This window comes from Gekko japonicus, unplaced genomic scaffold, assembly GCF_001447785.1.
Source record: "Gekko japonicus isolate JY-2015 unplaced genomic scaffold, Gekko_japonicus_V1.1 scaffold1400, whole genome shotgun sequence".
NCBI lineage: Eukaryota > Metazoa > Chordata > Lepidosauria > Squamata > Gekkonidae > Gekko > Gekko japonicus.
In genome coordinates, this window is record NW_015166462.1 from 131,257 (window position 1) to 150,767 (window position 19,511).

The window sequence follows — 19,511 nt, forward strand, 5'->3', positions numbered from 1 at the left end:
AGCCTGGATGCTCCTTTCTGCCCACAAGGAGCTTTTTATCTGGGCAGGGAAAGAACTGAGTCGTATTCCGAGACAGTAAGTCTCTCTCGACGGTTTTTGGCCACGATGACTAAACGAAACCTCCATGTCCAGATGCAGCATGCCTCCGAGTGCCAGGCACACCGATGCAAACAGCAGAACTCAAGGTCGCTCATACCGTAAATAAAAGAATATTATTAAAAGCTGCACACTAAAGACCACAATTTAAAAATCTCAGTTAAGCCTGCCAGTCCAGGGCTATTTTTGGGCAGGAACGCACAGGAACGGAGTTCCTGCTGGCTCCCAAGCTGGCCACGCCCAGCAAGAACCTTATTAGCATAGTAGGCCACACCCAAGAGCAGAAACTCATTAGGATTGGCTACATTAGGGGTGTGTGGCCTAACATGCAAAGGAGTTCCTGCTACAAAAAAAAGGCCCTGGGTTTTGACGACAAACAAGGTAAACAGAATAACAAGCAAAAGGTGGGTGTGGCTGGATAACCACACTTCTGGTAACATGTGGGTGCGGCCTAATGTGCTAATGAGCTGTGCCGTCAGGGGTGTGGCCCAATATGCTAATGAGTTCCTGTTGTTGGGTGTGGCCTATTATGCTAATGAGTTCCTGCTGGGCGTTTTTCTACAAAAAGAGCCCTGGAGGTCGCCCTTCCAAGTACTTGCCAGGGTCGACCCTGCTTAGCTTCCGAAATCTGATGAGATCGGGCTTGACTGGGTCATCCAGGTCACGGCTGGGTCCCCGGCCTTTTTGACCCCTCAGGTGCCTTTGGAATCCTGACACAGTGTGGCGAGCGCAGACACAAAATGGCTGCCACCACATAGCTGCCGCAGAAGGCAGAACCGGCCATAAAATGGCTCCCGCAGCTTGCCTTCAGTCCCACAGTGTGATCTTTGTGCAGCGGTGGCAGCTGCTCCCAGAGTAACACTTTTAAAAGTCTATGCAACCAATTAAATCTCCAACGGCCCCTCAGAAACCTTCCCGGCAACATACTTCCAGGCAACACAATCCCGAAGCATATTACCTGCGCATTTTGGAAAAAATTCATTTACACCAGCTGCAAGTGGCCGTGCATTCCCCTTTCCCACACTCACACAAGGAGGAATGCCTCATCTGGGGCGGCAGCTACACGCACCAGCTGGAAAAGGAAGTGTGGGTGCGTCTTTCAAGTGGGGATTTTGCTTGGGTCGTAGGTTTGATCACATAGCCTATTCTACTGAAGTGTCTTCAATGGACAGTCGGTGCAGTGCAGCGACTAGGGTTGCCAAATCGGGCCGGGGGGCAGGGAACCCCCGCTTCCGCGGCCCGATTTCCGCCGCAGGGGAATTCCGGCCCGGGGGGAACCCCGCCCCCCAAGCTGCGTCACCAGAGGTGACGCAGCCACGTTGCCGACGTTGGGGGCGTGGCTGAGCTCGTAGGAGGGGAAAACCATATGGTTTTCCCCTCCTACGAGCTCAGCCACGCCCCCAACGTCAGCACGTCGCCCGTCACTTCCGGCGACGTGCTGCCGGCGCGCGCGCACACATCAGGACGACTCCCGGACCGCGGCGACACTCCCCCACCGCGGGGGGAAGAAGATTTGGCAACCCTAGCAGCGACTAAGGGAGGGACACCTCCCTGTTCGAATCCACTCCCACTGTGGGCGATTCTGCATTGGCTTTCCCCTCTGTTGTTTTACCAAACCCACCTTGGAACAGAAATTCCCCTCTGCATTGCATGCCGCTTTCGCCTTCTTTGATCATCGGGTTTTATGGCATCTTCCACGCTGCATGCCGCTTTCGCCTTCTTTGATCATTGGGTTTTATGGCATCCTCCCCACTGCATGCTGCTTTCGCCTTCTTTGATCATCGGGTTTTATGGCATCCTCCACACTGCATGCCGCTTTCGCCTTCTTTGATCATCGGGTTTTATGGTAACTTCTGCATAGATTTATGGCCATTCAGGGATGACATTGCAGTCAACACAGCGTTGGCCTGGGGTATCTGAATGTGGTCTCGAGCTGCACCTTTTCTGTCCCAACGTGGGTTTGGTAAAACGACAGAGGGAAAAGCCAATGCAGAATCAGCCTATGAATGGGGTCGGTGGTCTTAAGCCGGCCGTTTGATCTCCGCCTCAAACACCACCACCCCGCCCCCGGTGACCACGTGGAATCTGGGACGCAAGGGGCAGGCAGGCAAGGATTACGGCACTGTGTGTATAAAGCACTCTGAACACTAGAAAGCTCAATCTGAATGCTAAATTGCCCTTCATAAGGATTCTTAACTGGGTTACAGTCCTGGGTTTTTTTAGACACTCCCCCAAAACGGCTGGGGTCTGTCAACTTTCCCGCGCAAACCCAGGCAGTGATTAGGTTATGTCGTTCTCAAGCATGCCCTTGCTCCCCCCACTCACCCCATTGTGTATCTCCACCATTCCTGCAACCGTGTTTGGGAGCCCACAGAAAATGTTTTGCGTGTAGGTAGTATGCAGAGTGCTCCTCTCCGACAGCTGAAAGGCTAGAGTAAAAGGCCGTGCTTATTTCCAAGGACGGAAGGGGAGCCATGGCTCAGGTGCTTCGTGTACATAGAGTCTCTGATCTGATTCCCAGCATCTCCAATGTGCAGCTTCCAGGAAAGACATTTCTCTGCTCCGGAGGGCTGTCGTTGAGCAGAGTGTCCCGTACTGGAACAGGTGGACCGATGGGTACAAGGCGGCGTGATGCGTGCAGAGGGCCAGCTGGCTTTTGCACGGGGTGTGTGAGGTCTCAGGTGCCACCTCTCTGCCCCGCCAGCAGCAGCCTCCAAGCGCCTCTTTTCTGCTCCCTGCAGAGATCGCTCCCAGCCTCCTGCCCCGCCCCCGCCGCCTGCTGCTTTTGCTCAACCCTTTCGGAGGCAAGGGGAACGCCCTGCAGTGGTGCCAGGCCCACGTCCTACCCATGATCACAGAGGCCGACATCAGCTTCAACTTGATCCAGACAGGTGAGGCTTCTGCCGGGAGGACATGGCCGTGGGTGGTGGTGGGTGGGTGGGGGAAGAACACCTGGGGGGGGTGCTGGCGGAGAGCCTGGATGCTCCTCTCTGCCCACAAGGAGCTGTTTATCTGGGCAGGGAAAGAACTGAGTCGTATTCCGAGACAGTAAGTCTCTCTCGACGGTTGTTGGCCACGATGACTAAACGAAACCTCCATGTCCAGATGCAGCATGCGTCCGAGTGCCAGGCACACCGATGCAAACAGCAGAACTCAAGGTCGCTCATACCGTAAATAAAAGAATATTATTAAAAGCTGCACACTAAAGACCACAATTTAAAAATCTCAGTTAAGCCTGCCAGTCCAGGGCTATTTTTGGGCAGGAACGCACAGGAACAGAGTTCCGTCTGACTCCCAAGCTGGCCACGCCCAGCAAGAACCTCATTAGCATAGTAGGCCACACCCAAGAGCAGAAACTCATTAGGATTGGTTACATTAGGGGTGTGTGGCCTAACATGCAAAGGAGTTCCTGCTACAAAAAAAGGCCCTGATTTTTGACAACAAACAAGGTAAACAGAATAACAAGCAAAAGGTGGGTGTGGCTGGATAACCACGCTTCTGGTAACATGGGGGTGCGGCCTAATGTGCTAATGAGCTGTGCTGTCGGGGGTGTGGCCCAATATGCTAATGAGTTCCTGTTGTTGGGTGTGGCCTATTATGCTAATGAGTTCCTGCTGGGCGTTTTCTACAAAAAGAGCCCAGCCAGTGACTGAAATCAAAGTCATTCACATGCAGTCCTAAATAAAACCACCTTCAATTGTCTCCTGAAGACTAATCCAGGTTGGCAGCCGTGCTGGTCTGAAGCCGTAGAACAAATGTGGAGTCCAGTGGCACCTTTAAGACCAACAAAGGTTTATTCAGCGTATGAGCTCATGCCTCGAATAAACCCTTTGACTCCTGAAGACGGAAAGCGAGGGGGGCCTGGCGCACCTCCCCGGAGGAGGCTGTTCCATAGTCACGGGGCTGCCACCGAAAAGGCTCCGTCTTGTGTGCCCTCCGTTGGCCAACATGTTGCTGTACAAGATGGCCCTTCAGCTGGATCAGCCAGGCTCTTCTTCCTTTATTAAGCGGAACCTCAGGCTGAAATTCAGAAGTGCAAGCTGAGATCTTGTGATATTATATTGGGAGATCTTAGCAACCATTATGGGAGGTGCTAGGCAACACCCAGCCCACATTAGCTGAGGCTTCCAGAGAAGAGATGGTAAACAATAGGAGGGTGAGGAGGTAAACGCGGAGGGGGGAGGAGCACGGAAGGGGAAAGCAAACCTGAAGATGAGGGGTAGAAAACCGGGGGGGGGGGGGGAGAGAGACATGGGGGGGGGGAGAAAAAGCTAGGTAGGGTGGGACAGAAGAAGGGGGAGGATGAGACAGAAGAAGAGGGGAGGGGCTGCCGGTGGGGGGGAAACTGAAGGTGCAGAGGAGAGACAAAAGGTAGGCAGGGGGAAGAGGAAAAGGGGGAGTGAAGAGATGAGATTTCCCTGCACGCCGGTCCTTGCCAGTGTTCCCTCTAAGCTGAGTTAGTGTGAGCTACCTCACAGTTTTTTAGCCTCCGGCTCACACATTTTTCTCTTAGCTCAGGAAGGATGGCTCCAGGACAAACTAATTTATGCAGTAGCCAAATCACCTGCTCACAACTTTAGTGCCAGTAGCTCACAAAGTAGGATTTTTGCTCACAAGACTCCACAGCTTAGAGGGAACATTGGTCCTCGCTGGTCCCCCGTTTTGTGTGTGTGTGCATGGAGTGGAGATGGGAACCGCAGCTATAATACTCAACTGATGTTTTCCCCTTCCTTCTTTTTCCTCTCTTCCAGAGCGACAGAACCACGCCAGGGAATTAGTGCAGAGCATCAGCTTAGCAGAATGGGACGGCATTGTGGCCATTTCAGGAGACGGGCTTCTTTTTGAGGTATCGGTCCCCAGATGCCAATTGAGAAATGGCGGTCACTGCCTCTGAGAATCTCTCCCCCCCCCAGTGGCACTCTTATCACTAGGACCTACTTCCCATCTTCCTGATATCTGGGCCAAATAGCATGCGCTTCCTGGCAATTGCTTGGCTGTGAGGGGTGCAGGTGTGTGAGAGAGGGCGGTCTCCATGGGATCCTATGAGAGTTAAGTTTGTACAAAAAGAAAAAAGAAAGCATCTAGACCTCATGGATCATCTTATACGAGCCGTGAACGAACCCGGTTCAGTATCTGGTAGCTTCGTGGGCTTGTGACAACCGGTGCTGCACATTGCTGGGGGAGTCCACTTTTGGGAGCCAAGCTGCCTTTCCGAGGAACCGCTCTGCCTTTTGTGATGCTGTTCCTGGGGACAGAGACAGAAGGCCGGTGTGCTCTCTGCCTTCTAGCTGTGGCTCCCCCTACAGTCTAGAACAGAGGTCCCCAACTTGGTGCCGATGGGCAGCATGGCGCTCGCTAACCCCTTTCCTGGTGCTTGCCAAGTGTTTTCAGAAAGCGGGCAGGGTAAGGTGGGGCTTTTGCTTCTAATTGGCCATCGGAGGTTTGATCGACTTTGCAGATCTTTACAAAGCATTACTTTGGCAGCCGCTGCCACCGCAGCACAAGGATCTTCACTGTGTGGCTGAAAGTACGTTGCGGTGTCCATTTTGTGGCTGGCTGCGCCCAGGGCAAGGGACATTTTGTGGCTGCGCCCACTGGGCGGTGTCAGACGTCCAAAGGTGCCCGCAGGCTCAGAAAGGTTGGGGACCCCTGGTTTAAAATGAGGTTCTGAAGGCTTGTCCCTCTTCCTTCCTTCCTTCCTTCCTTCCCTCCAGGTTATTAATGGCTTGCTGGAACGGCCAGACTGGGAGGAAGCGATTAAAATGCCAGTTGGGATTCTCCCCTGTGGGTCTGGAAATGCACTGGCTGGAGCCATTAACGATTGTGCTGGGTAAGTGGAAGGCTGGATTCAATGCTTTGTGCCTCTCTGCCTAGGAAGGGCAGGAGGGTGTGCAGTGTGTTAGCCGGAGATTAATTTTAGCTTAGCCTTGCTAGCACCTGTACAGGATAGCCCACCCAAACCTGTCCAGGGATTAGAAGGGAATCCTGCACTTTCCAGTACACTAAACAACAACCCACAGAGGTAGGCTACCCTCTCTGGATTCAGAACAATATGCCACCAGAACCTCTACAATAATCCCCCTCCCAACCTGAGATTAGAGGTTCAAAATCTCGGCTGGCATCTAGGGCTTAACACATTAGCACCTCATTCCCAGAGATGCACACTTAATGCTCAATGGTAGCTTGTGGTCAGTTAGGCACAGGAAATAGACTTGGAATCCCAGACAACATCAAAGACCATTTATAAACAAGAACAATTTTTTATTCAGTACAGAGCAATGCAATTAAACCATGAAAGATTTCAAAACAAGAAAGGCTAGGGCTGTTTGCCTTAACTGCACAGTACAAGATGCATATTTACCAAGTTCAGGAAAATCCAAACAGTCCAGAATAGCACCAAGGGATTTTGAGTAGGAGAAATCCCATCTTTGCCAACCATGTGCTCAGCTCACAAAACAGTTCTTTGTCTCCCAGAGAGACAGCATTTTCCAGGTAGAATAAAACAAGTAGAGAGAACAGGAGCAGAACACAGAGAGAATCTCTCCCATAGGGAGTGACTAGTTATAGGCCAATTCCAGTCACAAGTTAGCCCTGGCCAGGAGCCAATTGCGAGTGAGAATGGGAGTGCCCAAGATTTGGTTGTTATGGCTATGTGTGGGGATAGGCTATAAGTTTGGAGACCACGCCTGCAGTCACATGACCCCAAACTCCAGCCCCTCCATTGGCTACGTGACTTCTTGCATGGAAGGCAGAGCCAGATGCCATCAGGTCTGCCTCTTCCCTCGGAGGTGTGAAAGAATGTGTGGTTATATGGCATGGTTATAAAGTTTCTCTGGCCATTTGGCTTCAACAGGAAACAAGACACAGCATGTTATCAGAAAGACATCACAGGAGAAGGCATGGATTTTTAGAAATCAATATTTCTATACAGCACCCCACTCAGGACCTGTTTGTCAGTGCTAGGCCAGAGGGTGGTTCCGAGTGGTTTACCCTCTGTTGGGCTACAGAAGGGTAACTTGCAATATGTTTCTGGCCACCAGAGGGCGAACTGCTACCCCCCCCATCTTCTGCCTCTCTAGGCCTTTGAGCAGGCATACCATATGAGCCTATAGCAACAGAAAGCCTTGATATGGTGGGTTGCCATTTCCGGATTGGGAAGTTCCCATAGATTTAGGGGTGGAGCTTTGGGATGGTGGGGTTTGGGGAGGGGAGGGGCCTCATCAGGGTATAATGCTAAAGTCTACCTTCCAAAGAAGCCATTTACCACAGGGCGACTCATCTCTAGTCTGGAAATCAGTTTTAATTCTGGAAGATCTCCAGGTCCCATCTGAATGTTGCAACCCTACGAATACATGAAGATTTAGGATAGATGTGCATGTGAGCACACAGACGGTATATATTTCCTCACCACTGGGTAATAACAACTAGATCTCTTACCTTTGGAATGACTGGGTGGGGCTTCCAAGTTGGACGGTGTCCTTCAAAGCTGGTTGCATCATCACTGTTTCTCATGCTAGCAGTTCTCCTACAGATAGTTGGAGGACATTAAATAAGCAGTTGTTATCCCATGCTGTGCTGTGGGTAGGGCTGCCAGCCAGTGCCTCAGAATAAAAATGAAAAAGAAAAATAAGGCCTTGGCTACTTACTGGAATTTCTGACCATTAAGTTCCTGGTGATTCCTAGAGCGAAGTGACAAAGGTAGCTCTAGCAATTGCCAGAGACTCTATGGTAACATTACCACAGTGTTTCTGGCATTTGTTAGAACTACCTTGTCACTTCTGGGTGGGTCTAGGAATCGCCATGAGCTCTATGGTCAGAACTTCCTGTAAGCGCTAGAGGCCTTATTTTTCTTTTTTACTTTTTCTCCCCAAGACGATTATGGGCCCGCCCCCTTGGCCACAGTTTCTGCCCGGCAATCAGCTGAGCATTGGTGGACAGGCTACAATTGGCTGAAAGCAAATGAGAACCCTAGCTTTCAGGTGGGCAAGTTAGCCAATATCAGTGCTCTGTTCATTTGTCACCTTCTTCCAGGAGCCAAAGTTTATTTCTTTATTTATTAAATTTTTACTCCCGGCCGAGGCCAGCTCAGGGCAGCTTACACAAGCAGAATAAAATTCCTACAATACAGTGTAAAATCATCAAGATCAATTAATATAAATAACAGTGCTAAAACCAGTAACATAATAAAATGCTAGCAGACATAATTTCCTCATTTTACAGTCAGCTTTTTGATCTTCAGTTGTCTTGGGTGATTACCTCAGGCAGCAATTAAAGGTTCCAGTTCCCTTTGCTATTCATAAGTAAGGTAAAAGGTAAAGGTTCCCTTGCTCGAAAGCCAGTCGAGTCCGACTCTAGGTGCTCATCTCCGTTTCAAAGCCAAAGAGCCAGCGCTGTCCGAAGACGTTTTGGTGGTCATGTGGCCGGCATGACTAAACACCAAGGCGCATGGAACGCTGTTACCTTCCCAATGAAGTGGTACCTATTTATCTACTTGCGATTTCTTGCTTTCGAACTGCTAGGTTGGCAGGAGCTGGAACCAGAGATGGGAGCTCCCTCCGTCATGCGGCACACTCGGGTCTCGAACTGCTGAACTACCGACCTTCCACAGCCCGCAGTTCAGCGTCTTAACCACTTGAGCCACCGCAGCTCCATTCATAAGTAGGGGCGTGTATATTGTGGGTGTGTATCTGCCACGATGTGCTTACCTTCTTTGCAGACAAGAGTCTCCTATTTCTTGTACTGCGCACCACAGTGCCTTGATATAGTCTCTTGCGCACACCCCTCACTGTCTGCTGGATGGGAGTGCCTACAATTCTGATGCCTTTCTTAACCCAGGTTCGAGCAAGTCTTGGGCCAGGAGCTGCTGACCAACTGCACTCTGATGCTCTGCCACGGGGCCGTCACCCCCATGGACCTCGTGTCCATCTCCACCTTGTCGGGTTCCCGTTCCTTCTCCTTCTTGTCCGTGGCCTGGGGCTTCATCTCTGACGTGGACATCGAGAGCGAGAAGTACCGGCACATGGGTGCGGCCCGGTTCACCGTGGGGACAGTGGTCCGCCTGGCATCCCTCAACACGTACCGGGGCAGGCTGTCCTACCTGCCCGCTCCAGACACTGCGGCTCACCGGCCCATCTTGCGTAGCATCACCATGTCAGCCAATGGGAGCCTCCCCTTCCAGCGGATGCCCCTGCACCGCACTGTCTCCGACATGGGGCTCTGTGAGAAGCGCCACGCCTTCTCCATCCGGGGGGCAGAGCCCCCTGAGGACCCTACCCCGTCGCCCAGCTCCCCGCCTTCTTCCGGCTTCCAGCCTTCCAGCTTCAATTTTGAGGCCTTGCATGAGGAGCTGGTGGCCGATGGCAAGGGACCAAGACTGGCGACTCCAATGATGGTGGCACCAAATAGGTCTTCTGCCCGGTGTGTGCACGGGCCCCCAGACCAGTTCCTGGCCCCCCTTGACCAGCCGGTGCCCAAGTCATGGGTGACAGTGGAAGACGATTTTGTGATGGTCTTGGCCATCTACCAGAGGAATGCCCCTACCTCATCCGTGTACCTGTCCGCGCCTTCCGCCTGGAACCCCTCACCCGCAAGGGCATCCTTACCGTCGATGGCGAGAGGGTGGAGTACGGCCCCATCCAAGGAGAAGTCCACCACAGTGTGGCCAACCTAATCACCGGCATCCACAAGACTAAGATTACAACCTTTTGACGCAGGCTCCTGCCACCTCAGTTTCATGGGCACATAACAGATCTGTTTTCTTTCCTTCTACCACATGGCTGCAAGAGGGAGGGAGGGAGGGTGGGTGACGGAAAGGTGGGGTTGGAGAGAAGAGCCTCCTAACGTGCAATACCCCCTTGAGGCACCAGGGGGTGAACTACTTATGGCCACTCTGCCTTTCTAGGCCTTTGAGCAAGCATGCCATAAACCCCCCTTACTGAGCCTATGCTGACAGGTCTTGACCCACCTGCTCCCCCACCCCCTTTTTTGCTCCTCTACAGTCCTCTGCTGCTGTGACCTACTGGCCCATCTTGCATAGTATGTTTATGGCAAGCAAACAAGAGCCTCTGCTTATACTGCATGGGATGACCTCACCTATGTCTCACAGGAGTAGTTTGGCAAGTCTGGGCTGCATCTCCCCTCAAAGGGGAGCTTGGCTACAGGAGTGTGTTGAAGATGTGATATCCTCCCCCTCCCCTTTCCCCCACAAGTCATGGCTCACCCGAGCTCCTGTGCTGCTTCTCTGCACATTCCTTCTGCCAGTACATCATTCCGACTTTTCCAACCTATTGTAGCGCTTTCGTACCCTTGCACTACCCCCTCTCACCAGTAGGGGGGCAGCAGGCTTAAAACACTTCAATAACCGTTTCTGTCACCCTAAGAACAGGGAACCTCCGGGCCAGGAACGGCATGTGAACTCCAGCCTGTGGGATCCATAATCCGTCCTGCGCTTCTACTGGCTTCCTCTTCTGCTCCCTATGCTTGGAGGGTCACCGCCTACCCTACTGCACGCCCCTCTTGTGCAGAATGGGACCCCTAGCCTTGGCCGGAAGGCCGCCCTCAAAAGCCTGCAGTTGTTCATGCTCGACAAGGGCAGGAGCAGAAGGCAAAGTGACATGCCGTCTAGGTTAACCTGCTATTTGCCACGATGCCCCCTCCCCATGAAGGGATCAAGACTGGAACTGGGCGTATGAGATAGCGCCCCCCCCCCGTCCTATCCTCGGAAACTACTCGTTTGTCTCCCTTTTAAGCTATTAACACTAGATCCCAGACCAAGGAGATCCACCTCCTTTCTGGAGTCGCATTGCTTCAATGGCCGTTCCTTCTGAAGGGGGGGGGAGCGCGAGGGTATCTGGGGAAAAGACGGGGGCCGCCTGAGGGTGCTGCAGAAGGGGGTGAAGTCGACTACATCCATTCCTGGACAATTATCTCCCCCCCCCCGGGAATACACTGGATGAATGGAACTAGACTTCTCTTGTGCAATGGGGTATGAAGGGTTTGATTTTAATAGGCTGATGATTTCCCCCCCACCGTGTGGGGATTAACAAGCAATTAAAGTGATCTAATATTGTTAATAGATGTGTGTGACTATGAAATGCTGCTCGGTGCTCACGTACGTGTCTTGCTAAACCAGGAGAATAATTAGGCAAAACTGCCCCACCTCCATTGTGAAAGGGTGTAGGGCCCCGCACGCCACTCGTCGACAGCTTAGGGAGGCTGGCCGATTCTCATCAGAGCGCAGGGCCGAGCCATCCTCCTCTTTATTCGCCACCTTCCATCAGTTTTGGTGAAGCACTCGGGGTGGTACCCTGCGTTTGGTTTGTTTAATAGGAGTTAGAACATAAGAACATAAGAGATGCCAATGTTGGATCAGGCCAAAGGCCCATCCAGTCCAACACTCTGTATCCCACAGTGGCCAGAAATACCAGTGCCATCAGGAGGTCCACCAGTGGGGCCAGGACATTAGAAGCCCTCCCACTGTTGCCCCCCCCCAAGCACCAAGAAGACAGAGCATCACTTGCCCCAGAGCCCCTATCTACACCTTGTGGCTAATAGCCACTGATGGACCTCTGCTCCATATGCTTATCTAATTCCCTTTTGAAGCAGTCCATGCTTGTAGCCGCCACCACTTCCTGTGGCAGTGAATTCCAAGTGTTAATCACTCTTTGGGCGAAGAAGTACTTCCTTTTATCCGTTCTAACCCGACCGCTCAGCAATTTCATGGAGTGCCCACGAGTTTTTGTATTGTGAGAAAGGGAGAAAAGTACCTCTTTCTCTACCTGCTCTTTCCCATGCATAATCTTATAAACCTCAATCATGTCACCCCTCAGTCGTCGTTTCTCCAAGCTAAAGAGTTAAGCATCGGTCTTCTGGCTCAGACCAGAGGCCAGGCCACAGTTTCCCAGGGCTGACTAGCCAGCAGTTGATTCTAATTACCGTGTCCTGGTGACAAGAGAGACTACTTCAAAAGTTGGAGGCTCCCTGCTTAAGCTATTACGATGACTGTTTTGGAGGCCTTGGACTCATTTGTTATGAGGGCCAGATCTGACATGAATGTCCCTTTGTCGGGCCAGGCCATGTGTGCCGTAAAACGTAATGCCAGGTCCTGGAGGTATTTTACCACTGACCATGACCCACACCCCTCCTCAGCACCCACCTAAACCACCCTTGACTTGATATGCACAAGAAGCTTTGCGCAGCACAGAGAACTGTCGCCTGACAATCGGTGCAGCGACCAGGGGCTCTCGTGGCTCTTTAAAGACTATCACATTTCAGAGGCTTTGGACGAGATGGAGCACGAAGGCTCAAATTCAGTGACAAGCTTGAACCGCGAGGGGAAGTGTGACAAACAACCTCCCAGTGCCGCCACTTTCCAAAGATGCCAGCTCCACTGTAATTATCTTGTGCAGACTTTCATTTCCTGCCAGCTCCAGGGCATTATCCAGCCACCCAGAATATTACTCCCCATGGGCAAGCACACAGATGCACATCTAGTGTCTGCCTCTGCCGTGTGCAAACGCAGCACACTTTTCTGAACACACCTCTGACCTTCGCCTCACCCTCCGTCCCGCCCCCCTCCATTCAGACTGCTACATAAGGCAGGGCTCGGGTGCGCATGTTTTGGCCTCACCTTTTACTTAAATCCTCCCTGCACTGGCAAGGGACGGAGGCAAGAGAGGAGCCACGAACATTTGGGCCAGTGGGTTAGCAGGCTCCAGCTCACCCAACTCGGTGGGCCTCCTCCGCCCCCGACCCTTGGCATTCTGCACACGTTGAGCCCCTTACATAAGTGCTGGGCTTTTCTCTCTCCTCGGCTCACAGTGCACCCGGCCAGTCGCTCTGTCCACACACATAAGCAGGTACATTTGGAAAGCTGGCCAGCGGCTTTCCATTGGCGCCTCTGCTCACAGGTGCCTTCCCTGGGCTGCCTGCAAGTGGGAAGCCCCTCCGTTGGGCTTGGGAAGGTGAGGCCAAAGAGAGTCTGCCTACTGCCCATGAACAGCCAGCTGTCTTTCCAGCAGCGCTGGTGGGAGCCCAACATACTCTGCTCGGAGGAGGAGGAGAGGGACCCTGCGGTAGCGGGCGGGGCATCCCGGCCTGGTGCCTCGGCCAGGGGCAGCAGGCAGGCCCCAAGGGGACTGGATCTGCAGAACTTGGGGGTCAAACCAGCCCTCCTCCCCTTTCTTTGGTTGCTAGCTCCAGGCTGTGCAGTCCCTGGAGATCTGGGGGGAAGACCCTGAGGAAAGCCTTCATTAGGGGAAGGGAGGGACTCCGGCAGAGGTATAAGACCCTCATATATAGGCCTTCCTGGTCCACATTCGGACTGGTTTCCCCCCAGCTCCTTGCGGGCCGGCTGAGAGGCCTGACCGGCCTCCTGGCTGTATATTTTAATGTCTCTGGTGTATAGGAATAGCCAGTGACAGGGCTATTTTTGGGCAGGAACGGAGTTCCGGCTGGCTCCCAAGTTGGCCACGCCCAGCAGGAACTCATTAGCATAATAGGCCACACCCAACAGCAGGAACTTATTAGGATTGGCTACATTCGGGATGTGTGGCCTAACATGCAAAGGAGTTCCTGCTACAAAAAAAGGCCCTGGGTTTTGCCAACAAACAAGGTAAACAGAATAAGAAGGGAAAGGTGGGTGTGGCTGGATGACCACACTTCTGGTAACATGGGGGTGCGGCCTAATGTATCCTGGAGAATGGTTCGAAGAGTCTGGTGAGGTGAGTCCGGTGAGGCCGCTGGAGTCATGTCTGTGGGGCAGTGTCATGATTTGACCCATGAGCGGTGGTTTGCTCCTTCCTACCCTCACAAGGAGCGAGGGATTCCTGTCAGAACCTTTAACCAATCCTTGAGGCTTTTAACTGCTGTTCTGCCTTCCCCCCCCCCGCCACTGTGAACGTAGCAGCTGCAGAGATGAATAATCGATGTGCACAGAAGAAAGACGGAAATTGTATCTTTGCCTCTGCAATGACTGATTAATCTGTCTGGTTATATTAAAATGAAAATGTATTTCAATATCACTTCTATGTCAAAGCATTACATTTTGTTCACAAATTAATGTCCCCTTCTTCACTTTGCAAGGGATTATAAGGGAAGGAAGAAAGTGGGTTTACTTTATTCCTCTCTCCCATGCAGAGCAGAATTTTTGTAAAAGGTAAAGGTTCCCTTGCTCGAAAGCCAGTCGAGTCCGACTCTAGGGTTGCGGTGCTCATCTCCGTTTCCAAGCCGAAGAGCCAGCGCTGTCCGAAGACGTTTTCGTGGTCATGTGGCCGGCATGACTAGGATTTATGCACTGCTGCGCAAAGGAGAGCAGTTCTGTGAGGCGGCCGTGTCAGGATAAACCTCAAAGGCCAGGATAGTGTTTGATAAGTGCCGTTATAACATGAACGACACGATTGCGGTGCCCTTTCTAGCCCTTCCCACAGTGCCTCTGTCCGCTACAGAATGGAGGATTGCTTTCCTGTCTGGGAAAGAATTCTCTATGGCAGTCAGTACTGTCCAGAGGGGCTTGGAAGGAATTATGGGAATACACACAGCAGGTCTCTGGGATCCGTCGCCTTTAACGTGAGGCGGAAAATACTGCTGTTTAAAGCGGTAGGTGTGACGCCGAGATGCTATTTGTGTGTGCGAGCATTTGACTGAGCAAACTGCTTATGGCCTGTTTGTTCCCTGGACTCAAGCTGTTAGCAAATCCATTTGTCAGAAGAGGCGAGCCCCTCAGCCAAGGCAGGGAAGCCCCCCGGGTACTTGATAAACCTGATTTTGCTCTCTGTTCTGGCAGGCAGAAACCAGAGCGTGGGCTGTTCTGATAATAATAAATACTAAAAATGGCTGGCGGGTCCCATTCAGCTCGGGGGTGGGGTGTCACTCGCTAGGAACACCTGCTTGGTGTTCTCACTGCCTACAGTCTGTGGTGAAGCTTCATGTTAGTCTGTAGGAGTGAAAGTGAACAGGCACCATCCAGGTAACGTCCGTGGGGTGGCCCTTTGGCCAAAGCCTCTGTGACTCAGCGCTCACGCCATCGGATGCGAGAGGAAATGAGCCCTGACCTGTGACAGCCCGGGCTGAAATACAGGTTGCTAGACTGGAAGGTGACACGGGACAACCCTGCTATAGTTTGCTCTTTTTTCTCCGCTCCCTCTTTTAGATTTACTTTGTGGCGAGTGTCAGGGGCTGCATGATGTTTGCCGCTAGTTGCACTTTTTTTTAAAAAAGCGATCGGCATTTTTTGCGCCACTTCCATTTTTGAGGGGGGGACACCCCCCCGTAAATTGAAAAACAAAGTGCGGAAAAAATGACATAAAATTAGTAGCGTGATATTTTAAATGTTTACATTGAATGCAATGAGAAAAAGAATGTTGTAAGACTTTGTAATAAATGTTCCCAGTTTTTTTATTTAACGCGATTTAACATCAAAAGTGTAAATTTGAGGCCCTCCCAAGAATGTGAGGCCCCGGGCCAAATGGCTGTGCTGACTAGGGTTGCCAGCCTCCAGGTGGGGCCTGGAGATCTCCCGCTTTTACAACTGATCTCCAGCTGACAGAGATCAGCTCCCCTGGAGAAAATGGCTGCTTTAGAAGGTGGACTCTATGGCATTGTACCATGCTGAGGCCCCTCTCCTCCCCAAACCCCACCCTCTTCCGGATCCATCCCCAAAGTCTCCAGGTATTTTCCAACCCAGAGTTGGCAACCCTAGTGCTGACCCAACCCCATTGTACAGCTTAACTTTGATTACTGCTACTTAAACGGGGGCTGCCATAAAGAAGAGTCTTCGTTTCAGAACTGCCTTGAAGATGCAACTAACTCTAGCTGAAGACGGGGTAGGGGGCGCTTTGATCCAGGCTCCTGGGGGGAATAGCATTTGGCTGTTCTCCCCCTTTCCCAATAGGGACTGCACGTGTTGATTGCAGGTCTTTATTTGGGAAGGGGTCATGGCTTTGCCCGCAGAAGGTCCCAGGTTCAATCCCCAGCAGATCCAGTTAAAAGGAATACGTGATGTGAAAAAGACCTCTAACCCGAAATCCCAGAGAGCCACAATAGACAATACTGACCTCGCAAGACCAAGGCCCTGACTGGATTCCTGCTAGCTGGTGAGCATCTGCCGTAGAAGTGGAACACTTGCATTTTGGGTGCTGGGTTCAGTTATGTTCCCCCCCTGATCCCACCCCAAGCATTCTCTGTTTGCATTGGTGGAAGGCGGGAGCAGGAAGTAGAGACCCTGGCTTCATCACTGAATCACAATTTCTGGAATAGGTGGGGCAAACTGAAAATTTTGCCTTCGCTGCTTTGGAGATGGTCAGATACGATTATCAATACTGTCAAAGGAATATTGATGCCCCCTCTTGAATAATAAGCATGTATAATAATGCATACAAAGCAACGAAGCCACTAATTGCCCTTACTTATTGCTGGAGCATGTAGAATGGCTGCTTATAAACAGGGGTCATTTCCTGCAGGAGCGCACAGGAGCGGAGCTCCGGCAGTAAAGAGCCCAGGGGGTGGGCACATGCTACAAGCCCCACCCCCTGCTCCCAGCAGCCCTCAGTCAGAGCAAGAAGCAGCCAGGTAAGCTGCAGAGCCCTCCCCCCCGGCCACCCAGTCCAAAACAGTCCAGTAGCACCTTTAAGACCAAGTTTTATTCAGGTACAAGCTCTCCCTCCTCTGCGAGAACAGATCTGCATGTCCCGTCCCCCCAAACGCTAACAATCCAAAACAGTCCAGTGGCGCCTGAGCGGTGGATGTTGCCTTCTGACACACTTCCGGTGATGTCAGGGGGTGTGGCACATGCAAATAAGTTATGCTAATGAGCTCCTGCACCTATTTTTCTACGAAATGACCCCTGCTTATAAAACATTTTTTAAAAAATGCATATGCATTCCATGGTGGGGAAGTGCCTCTGGTTTCTCTCTTAGCCTTTTCATCTTTCTTGTTGTTGTGGGGTGGGTAAGAAAAGGTTTGGCCAAAGTAAAGGAGACCCAGAGGCAAGGCTGTGTGAATTGAAGATCTACTGCCCATTTTGGCTTGCTGAGAATTCCTGATTTCGGTTTGATGAAATAAGCAAGTTTTTTAAAAGACATGCGCCACCTGGTGCTGGCAAAAGGGTTTGCAAGTATTTGAAGCCATCCGTGGCTGATAAAGCCAAAATTTATCCATTTATTTATTATTTATTAATTCAATTTATACCCCACCCTCCCCGCGAGCAGGCTCAGGGTGGCTTACAGTAGTGGCACCAGTTGCCAATAAAACCATATAAAATATATAAAACAGTACTAAACAGATAAAACCATAAAATCGCAAGGTGCTATTTCTCATGAGCTCCTTGCTCCCATCAGGCTAGCTGGAGCCACTGCAGTTCCACGAAAGGCTTGGGGGCCTCACCAAAGAATTCTGCACCAGCTCAAAACAACAACTTTCCCCCCATTTGGTCTGTTTTGGGGAAGCCACCATTGTTACAATGTGTTCATACTGGGTTTAAATGGACAGATGACACTGCCCAGTTATAGACAGAGGGCGCCAACGTTGGCTTCTTAATTAGGACAACTATTTTTGCACCCATCGTTGACTTTTTGCCCCTCAACCTTCTCTCTTTGTTTTTTTTAGGGGAAAAACTGGATTATTATTTTTTTTGCACACCCACCTCCACCAACTGTCCAAACCACTATTGTGCTGTCAGTTGGCAGTGCTTGGATGGATAGAAATTGTTGCAGCAGCTATGGAACAGACAGATGGATCACTATCTGGGAAAGGAGGGGTAGCAACTATAGGGCTTGTGTTGATCTTTGAGCCCAAAATATTTTCGGAATGATAGTTTATGTGGCATGGGGCAGGGCGGCATAAGTTACCATCCATGGACTTTTAAAGCAGAAACCTTAGGCTATCTATAAATTGCATCTCTTCCTTTTTTTAAAAAACCTTAACTAAAAATCTAAGCACAAGTACAATTAAAATCTCTACTCGTGGAAGCGAAAAATAGTTGCGGTCCTAGAGCTCTGTGTAATTCAAAAACTTGCCTACTGTTTTACCAACAGACGTTACTCTAAGATGATCTCTCTTGCCTTTGTTATGCAGCTAGGAAAATACACAGGCATTGTGATTGTGTGTGTATGGGAGGGGGGGGGGCTTTGGCACCCTGCACAGCCTCCTGGCTCCTGTGTCTAGCCCAGAACCTAGCCCAGACTTTCCTACGAGCTTCCTCAACCCTGAAATTCTGCCTCTTTTCACACCCCTCTGGCTCATCAAAGCATTGGGCCTGCCCACTTCTGCCGGTGCCCCATTTCCCCTCTCCAACCTGGAAGGGCTTCAAGGGCAACTTTGTCCTGTATGAGTGGAGAGATGCAGGCAAATCCCATTTGGGACAGGTCTGTCACTGCTAAGTGTTGTATTGTTTCAACTGTTTTGTCTGCCATCAGCTCCTGTGTGTTGTCTAAGAGGTTGTGTTTTATTTAAAACACACACACACACACCCTAAAACGATTCAGTAAACGCACTAGCCAGCTCTTCTCCCCCTTCCCATCTTCCGTCAGGGAGCCTTGTGCCAAGTGAAGAGGGAACCCTCTCCAGCCCCTTCTCAGCTAACCGAAGCCATTTCCTCCACTGAGCCGTGTAGCTGGCTCTCATTAATAGCCTGATGGTCTTCCGGTTGATGGCGGCACGCTCACGGACTCACCTCCCGGACTTCCCAGGGGTGTCTCCGTGCTCCAGCGGAGGGAGGGGGTGAGCAGGCTCGTTAATCCCCCCAGCGGCCCGGCGAAGTGTCCCTGGCCAAGGAGCTTTGAGGGGGTAGCCTCTTCGATGGCTGAATGCCAGAGAATCGAGGCTCCCCCTTGCTCCAGTGATTAGTCCAGCCGAGAGACCGAACGGTACACATGAAGCTAACCGGGTCAAGCGTAGGAGATCGGGCGTCAGAAATGATTAATGTAGCGGGGTCAGAAGACCAACTATGAACGTGAGTCAACTGAGATAAGATTTTAAAAAGAAAAGACGCTCCCTACCTGACACGGCAGAACGGCAGAAGCGAGCGGGGGCGGGACGCCTCCCATGCGTAAATCACTGAGCGAAAGGGAGGGGGGAGCGGAAGAATAAACGTGTGATTGCCCAGAAGTACTCACCCAATCGAACTATACAGTTAAGCGCATATTCAGAGACTTTAAAAAGTTTCGTGAAAGTAAACAAACAGGGAAAAGATGGCAGGGAAGAGGGACAGAGACAAAGAATACTTTTAAAAACGAAACCAGAGTCCCCGAGACCGGAAACGACCAGTGAGACGACCAAGGCGATGGCTGAGGTCATGCGCCCTCTACTGGAACAGCTCAATGTCTTTAAAGAGCAGATGTCGGTGGTAACAGCGAATATAACAGCGCAGCAAAAGCAGCTTGCAGTTGTAACAACAAGCATCACTGCTCAACAAACGCAAA

General features: G+C 51.4%; 1 protein-coding gene across 1 annotated transcript in view; it reads left to right on the forward strand.

The window, feature by feature from the left end:
* The window catches only part of SPHK2 (sphingosine kinase 2), a 24,159-nt gene extending 13,132 nt beyond the window's left edge, over positions 1-11,027 (forward strand). Inside the window, exons 3-7 of the mRNA XM_015412062.1 lie at positions 2,838-2,987; positions 4,848-4,942; positions 5,811-5,926; positions 8,932-9,604; positions 9,637-11,027. Coding sequence (XP_015267548.1) covers positions 2,838-2,987; positions 4,848-4,942; positions 5,811-5,926; positions 8,932-9,604; positions 9,637-9,804 — 1,202 coding nt within the window. The 3' untranslated portion in view covers positions 9,805-11,027. The remainder of the gene's footprint in view (positions 1-2,837; positions 2,988-4,847; positions 4,943-5,810; positions 5,927-8,931; positions 9,605-9,636) is intronic.
* The last annotated feature ends 8,484 nt before the right edge of the window (positions 11,028-19,511 follow it).